Source organism: Pediculus humanus, genomic scaffold (assembly GCF_000006295.1).
Source record: "Pediculus humanus corporis 1103172108259 genomic scaffold, whole genome shotgun sequence".
Classification (NCBI taxonomy): Eukaryota; Metazoa; Arthropoda; class Insecta; order Psocodea; family Pediculidae; genus Pediculus; species Pediculus humanus.
In genome coordinates this window covers 115,932-123,888 of record NW_002987828.1, presented here as the reverse complement: position 1 = coordinate 123,888, position 7,957 = coordinate 115,932, and the positions used below count along the sequence as shown (strand labels likewise).

General features: G+C 29.3%; 1 protein-coding gene across 1 annotated transcript in view; it reads left to right on the top strand.

The window, feature by feature from the left end:
- Phum_PHUM489610 (papillomavirus regulatory factor prf-1, putative) overlaps window positions 1-5,712 on the top strand; it is a gene marked incomplete at both ends in the record, with an annotated part of 16,564 nt that extends 10,852 nt beyond the window's left edge. The window contains 3 exons of the mRNA XM_002430495.1: window positions 2,619-2,740; window positions 5,248-5,435; window positions 5,671-5,712. Of these exons, the coding sequence (XP_002430540.1) occupies window positions 2,619-2,740; window positions 5,248-5,435; window positions 5,671-5,712 (352 nt within the window). The remainder of the gene's footprint in view (window positions 1-2,618; window positions 2,741-5,247; window positions 5,436-5,670) is intronic.
- Between the last annotated feature and the right edge of the window lie 2,245 nt (window positions 5,713-7,957).

Sequence of the window (7,957 nt, the reverse complement as noted above, 5' to 3'; positions counted from 1 at the left end):
TTTTTTTTTTTTTTAAATCTTCGAATTTCACATTATTATTATTATTATTATTATTACAACTTATTGAAATTTGATGATTGATTGCGAAAGACGACAAAAATTTCTAATTATGGCGAATAAATTATGATAAAATGTAAATTTTGTGCATTACCAAAGACTCTAAAAAAAAAAAAAATTTGTTTTTTGGAAACTTGGTCGCCGCCATTTAAAAAAAAAAAAAAATATGTACATAAATTAAAAAATTAATTTTTAAGTGTAAACATGTTACCTCCCCTTTTCTCCCTCCTTTCCCCCTCTTTTCCCCCACCTTCCCTCCGGGAACGTGATGATGATGAGTTTATTTTTCTTTCGGAGCTTTTTTTTTTTTTTTTAATGCTCTCTTAAACCACACAAATAAACATTTCGACATTTGCGTAGATGTCTGTGCGTGTGCGTGCGTGTGCGTGTAACCTGTTCGCCATTGCTACTGCCACGTGGCAGGATTAAATAGTTTAAAAAAAAATATTTAAAATAACGATACGTTTGAGAAGAACCATAATACAGTCGAGTGGTTTTTTCTTTTTTTTTTTTTCCTAATGGTAACAGTAAAAAAAAATAAGGAGGATGGGGAGGGGCGGGGAGCGGGGGGCTTCGGTAACGTTATTTAAATAACCACAGTTAATTTGTGCAACCGTGTAAAAAAAAAACAGGCAAATAAAACAAATTAAAAAAAAAAAAAATTGCAAAGCGTATGACCCACATATTACATAAACATAATTTTATATTTAAATTTTTTTTTTTTTTTTTTTTTTAGGTTTTACATCGAAATTATCATAACAACTAACTAACTAACTAACCGACCGACCGACATTAATTATAAAAAATATAAATTCACAATTTTTTCCGCCATTTTTTTACATATATATATATATATAATATCAAACGTCAAAAATGACAGTTAAAATACGATATTACGTCAGCATAAAAACGTCGGGTTTTAAGAAAAAAAAAAAAAAAAAAAATCTAGTACCACGTTTACCGGTCACCACCAACCGACCGACCGACCGATTTTTAATATATATATATATTTTCGCATTAATAAAAAAAATTCAAAAAAGAAAAATTATCGCACGGATGTGACGTCATTAATTTTGTTTTTCGACCGTTTTTCACGCTTGGAGTAACAACCATTTTTTTTTTTTATAATCACTCCCATCTAAATATTTAGTATCGTACTATATACTAACATTTTTTTTTTTTTAATTAACGGTTTTATGTATAAAGAAACGACATTGAGAGAGAGAGAGAGAGAGAGAGAGAGAGAGAGAGAGAGAGAGAGAGAGAGAGAGAGAGAGAGAGTGAGAGAGAGAAATGTCTGTCATTGACCAATGATATTTATAACGATCGCCATAAACCGTCTTATTAATTTATTTCAATTTGAAATTTTTCAAATAATAATAATAATAATAATAATAATGGTATTTTTGCCAACGCCTACAACAACTCAGAACATTATCTCGGTTGCATAATTTTCACGGCTTTCACAAGGCCGTTATTATCCGAAGACCCCCGGGGAGGGGAGGGCAGGGAGGAGGGAAAAGGGAGTCGATTATGAAAATGGAAGGGAGGATCATACACGCATTGCGAAATGACCGAAAACTCGGTTTACGAGTTATTATAGGTGAAGGTGATGTGCGTGAGTGGTGCGTAAGTTTCGATTGAAAGTTTTTTTTTTAAAAATTCGAATTCATTTGGATAAAAAAAAACCGGAAAAAGAAAATTTTACAAAAAAATTTTTTTTTTTTTTTCGTAATGGGTGTGACCAATATCGAAGGGCATGTCTGTTACTTCACCGAAAAACAAACCGTTATTGAATTTTATTGAAAAAAAAATTTATGACAATTTTCTTTTTTCCCCCTCCTCCCCCGCCCCCCAGTAAATGATTTCAAATAAAAGTTCACGCCTACCAATGATATTTCGTCATCAATCATCATCTTATTTCTTGGGGATCCCTGTATTATATCATTTCCTTTTTCTTCTGGCCCTTAAAATCCTCATATTTGAAACGTAAAGTTAAAAATTGTTGTAAAAACAAACGATTTCACATTATTATCATCATCATCATCATCAACACCATCATCATCATCATTATTATTATTATTATTATCATGCGTATCAATTTCTCTTTTTTTTTTTTAAAGATTTCGTAACGTTTCTGTAGTTTTTTATAAATCATGAGTTGGTTTTTCTCATTGCTCAAGTATATCGATAATGATGGTTGTTGTTGTTGTCGTGGTTGTTGTAGTGGTTGTTGTTTTATTTAAATAATTTTAAATTTTTAAAATGCAAATTTTATTTAGCCGTAGGAAATTTATTTTTTTTTTACAACTTTTCCAATAAATCGATCGCTCATGGGTTAAAACGTGAATTCCTTTTTTTTAAGTTTTTCTACCCTAAGGGAGGGGGGGTTTTCCTCTTATCATTACCTTTCTAAATAATATTAACTTTGAGTTTAATAAATAACGTAAAAATTGATAAGTGCGTGCGTGCGTGCGTGCGGGGGGCTATGTGGGGCTTTTCTTTTTTTTTTAAACGAGACTTTTACTTAATTTTTTTTTTTTTTCTTTTCTTTTTTTTAGATCTCGTAAACGTCGCCCGAGTACGTCAAACGATGAAAAAGACTATGATACCATGAATGAATGCACGGCCGCATTGGTACTTATGTCATTGTCTTGCAGTCCTCATTCACCATACACAACAGGTAAGAGAATCATTTAATTATTATTATTATTATTATCGTACGTAATCATTTTCAAAAAAACAACTTCATTATTATTATTATTATTACAAATTCCTCGTTTGAAAAAAAAAAAAAAAAGATGAGATGAAAACGAATCGTAACAGATGCCAACGTAATGCGATATAAAATTTATTATTATTATTATTATTTATTTAATTAATTTATCATCATCATCATCATCCCATGATTTTCGTTTTGTTCGAAACCACCCCCCCTTCTCCTTCCCCCTGAAAAAGGATGTTATTTAAGGTGTACGTTCGAGTATCGTCACAATTGCAAAATAATTTTTTTTTTTGTAAATAACACTTCACCTTCGAATTATTATTATTATTATTTCTTTTTTTTAAATAATAATTTCGTTTGATATTTGTTTAATTTATTTTCGTTTAAAAAAAAAAAACATTATCATTATTATCGTTTTTTTTTTTTTTTTTTTTTTAATGTTATTGTAAATAAATAATTTATTTGACCTTGTCAAACGTGAGGAAAAAAAAAAAAGAAAAAAAAATCAACGGTTTTTAAGGTTTTTTTTCAATTTTAAAAATTATCTTGTTTAGAATTTTAAAATTCTAAACCTTTTTCCTTTTTTTTAGAAAAACGATTTGAAAATTTCCCGCCTTCCGCTCCTCCCCACCCACCCCCGAAAAAAAAAAATCCTGTCGACGAAATCGTAATTGATTATATTTGACTGACATTCGATTGGTTTATATCAAATTTCATTCTTTCGTTGTCATTTACAACGACCTTCCCTCCCCTCTTCCCTCTCCCCACTCTTCCCTCTCACCTTCCTCCGTTGATAATCATTTTTTTTTGGGTGATGATGATGATAATAGAAAAATTTTCCGGACCGAATTTTCTTAAAATTATAAAAAAAAAAAAATTTGAGGTTTTTAATATAAATTAATAAAAACCGAAAAGGAAAATAATAATAATAATAATAATATTTCCGTACCTGTCAGGTATTATATACATTTTGATAAAATTTTAAAGGTTAAACATAGTTTTCTATCTTTGTTCGATTAGCGGAAAACTTTCACGTAAATATTTTGTTTTTTTTTTTTTTTTTCAAATAATTTTCCTTTTAAAACAACAACAATCGGGATTAGGTACGATTTCCTTTGATTTTTTCCTTTTTTCTTTTTCCTTTTTTCCTTTTCCTTTTATCCTTTTTATCGTAAAAAATATTCTATTAAAAATTATTATTTCTCAATAGATTTTTTTTGTTGTTTGTATTGATTTCGGTTTACGGGAAAAGTACGGGAATTTTCCGAAGGGGGGGGGGTGGGAGGAGAGGGGGGGGTCCACGTTCGAATTTTTGTTTTATACGCACAAAACAAACAAAACGAAATAAGAAGTCATTGTTTTGTGAACCACACAATGGAAACATATAAGTGTCAGAATAAAGAAAAATTTTTATCGAATTTTATTAATTCAACGGTGCAACACAAACCTGTAATTTTTTCTGCAACAAACGCAAACAAACACAAACACACGCCCTATTATCTATGGGTCATCGTTCTTCTTTTTTTTTTTTTTTCTAAACCTTTTTTACTACTCCCCAAATTTTATTTTGCATTTTTTTTTTTTTTTTTTTTGAACCAAAGTTTTGAAACATATTTAAGGTCGAAACTCTCCGATATTAAATTATTATCGACCTTAATCCATCGACTGAATATTATTATTATTATTATTATTATTATTTTTATAATTTCGTAACAACCGCTACTTATAGTCCAATAATAATAATAATAATAATAATAAAGTTACATCCTTTTATTAATATGCAAATATGTCGTCGTCGTCGTCGTCGTTTGAATTTTATATTTGGTGCGTAAATAGTAATAATAATAATAATAAATAACGGTAAAATTTTATTAAATTTAACCTTTTATATAAATTAATTTAAATATATATATATATAAAGTTTAAAAAAAAAATTATTTTTAAAATGCAAGAGAGAGAGAGAGAGAGAGAGAGAGAGAGAGATAGAAAAAGTGTTTAAAAATAAAAATTTTCTATGGAATCATTAAGCCGTGTGTGTGTGTGTGTGTGAGTTTAATGTGGGTTAATTATTATTATTATTATTATTATCACTGGAGATTTATTTCTTTTTTTGTTTTAAGTTCTTTTTGATATATATATATATATATACGTAGATGAAAATAAACACACACTCACATTTTTTTTTTGTTGCAATTAAATAAAATATTAAATATTAAGGATAAAAAAAAAAAAAAAAAAAAGTTGCAGAAGAAGAAGAAGAAGAGGATGAGAAAAAGTGAATGACCTCGTAGAACGGCCCAATTGTAGATGGACCCGTTGTTTTTTTTTTTTTTTTTTTCATTCGCGTGTGTATTAATATAAACTAAATACAAAGTTACCTCCGTGTCATCGAACCGTAAATGTTTATGCATGTTTATAAAAATATAACAAATCCAGAAAATTCTTTTTTTTTTTTTTTTTTCCAGGTTTTTCATACGAGCCATTATCACCATCACCGAGTAGCGATGTTTATTCATGGCGTTCCGGTGGTCGTTCTCCAACACCTAGTCCTCCACTTAGCGAAGGAGGATCAGGTTCGTCTATATGGAATCAAAGCACGACCGATGAAGGAATCGTCATTGATGAATTTGACGACATACCCAGAAAGAAAAGGGTGAGTTCGTATATTTTATATAACGGTAAAAATTATCATTCGATCGCCATTTTTAATTTCCACGTTTAATAATTTTGACACCCCGTCAAATCGTATGTAATGATTGATTGCGTTTATGTCGTTTCACAAGATAAAATAATAATAATAATAATAATAATCACACGCGTAAAAATAATGTTTACCTTGTAGTAGTAGTAATGTTAAAGCTAAAATCAGCTGTGTAAAATTACTATAGAAAGTCGGGAAAAATTCTTGGGAAGGTCATCAAGCTTCTTAACTTGCCAACAACTTGTGTCTTATTATTATTATGTGTCGCATTCAATGGTAAACTGGGGGGAGGCGGGAGGGGAGGGGAGCAATTAATTAATTTCAAAATTTTTTTTTTTTAAGGTTTTGCTTATTTTGACATTTAACAAATGACGACTACTACTACTACTACTACGACCAACCACAACAAATTAAAACTAAACCTACGAATAATAATAATAATAATAATAATATTTTTTTAATAAGTTGAGAGAAAAAAAAAAAAAAATTTTTCATCCATATTGGATTTTTTTTTTTATCAAAACCACATTTTTATTTCTTTCTTAATAACTTTGATAGTAATAAGTTTTAAGTTCCGCTTGAGAAATAATGCAAAATTATAAAAAAAAAATAAGGAATTTAAATTATGATAAAAAAAATATTACAAGTTCATTAGACTGCATCATTACAATTTCGGGTATTTCCGCTTTTATTTATAATTTACCTATAACATGTTTATTATTATTATTATTTAATTCCTTGACGACAAGTTAAGAAAATTTAATTTTTTTACAATTAAGTAAAAAATGCCCTTTAAGTAATTATTATTATTATTATATGCCAACTGCAAATAATAATAATAATAATAATGATAATGATAAAAAAAAAAAATCTGTCATCAGCTGATTTTGCCATATTAAACCACGTGCCTATTTTTATTAAATATCCTTGAACTATATTCGTAAATGCCACTCAGTTAACGACTTGTCGCGTTCTCAATATACATCCATCTACATGAATTTATTTAACTCTATTTTGCAACAGCCATTTCTATATATATATTTTTTTCCCCCTGATTATTATTATTATTATTATTCGTTGATTGGTGATTTTTGCCAAATTTTATTAAATCACAATTTTTTTTTCGTACTATACACCTCTCATTGTTATTTCTGTGTGTGTGAGAGAGAGAGAGAAAAATTTTTTTATTTACCGGGGCTCGGCTAAGTAATTTAGTTGTGAATGACGTCACACTTTTGTACTACGCAAATCAACCCAGGAACTGAGAGAGAGAGATAGAGAGAAAGAGAGGTCGCCATTTTAAATTGTTCGGTTTTGAAATTTCAAGGCTTTGTGCCAGGCAGGCAGGCAGGCAGGCTCGCTCGCTCGCTCTCATGGTCGTGCCTTCGTTCACGAGAATCGATTCAGGCGAAAATGTCCATTTACGGTGAGACATACAAAAACCCCGCATTCTCGTTTTTTTTCCCTCCAGGTTTTTTCTTTTCTTTTAAATATCTCTTTAGGGTTTAACATAAAGGGGAGAGAGAGGGGGTGGGTGGGGGAGTGACTTACTACCTCCTCAGGCTTTCAGGTTTATCCTTTTTATATGATTATTTAAATAAAGACGTATTATGTGTAAATATCATTTGACATTTATCAATTTTATTATTATTATTATTATTATCGTAATCGTAGTAGTCGCCATTGTTTTTTTTTTTTTTTTATCTTCTTAATATTTATATTTTTAAATCTTATTGTCATCATCAGTTCATTGCCATCATCATCCCCCGATCGAATTTTTTTTTTTTTTTTTGTCATTATTATTATTATCACAAAAATTATTTATGAAAATTTTATTTGTATCATTTTTTATAAAAACGAACGCCATTTTTTTTTTTAATGAAAAAGTGCAACTTCCTTCGTTATTTAAATGCTTTTTTTTTTTTTTTTATTTCAATGCCATCCGTGCAAGTTTTGCAGGGCCGTAAATTAAATTGCCATTGGATGCATTCCAAGTAATGACGAATGAAAATGCATTTTTTTTTATTCCCTTAATAATTATCATTATTATTCGAATGTTTTTTTTTTTTTATTTTATTTTCCGCCGGCCATTTTAAAGTAAGTTTACAATGTTTAACTTATGAATTATAACTTTACGTAACGTCGCATTTATTACAACAACAACATTCGTATAACAATTCTTTATTTAAATTGGAAGCTGCGTTCAGAAACGATGATAATAATAATAATACTAACTAATTCCTATGTTTATTACGGCATTGATTTTCATTGTCAAGTCGTGGTGGTGGTAGTGGCAGTAGTGGCAGTAGTAAAAATTTTAAGTTTTTTTGTATTGCAGAGAAAATGATAGAGAAAACCCCGAGAGAGAGAGAGAGAGAGAGAGAGAGAGAGAGAGAGGTTTCGAGTAGTTTACTTATGCGTTTCAGGCTTTGTTCAAGGTTTACCGCTTCTTCCACGTCTGACCTACTCACTTT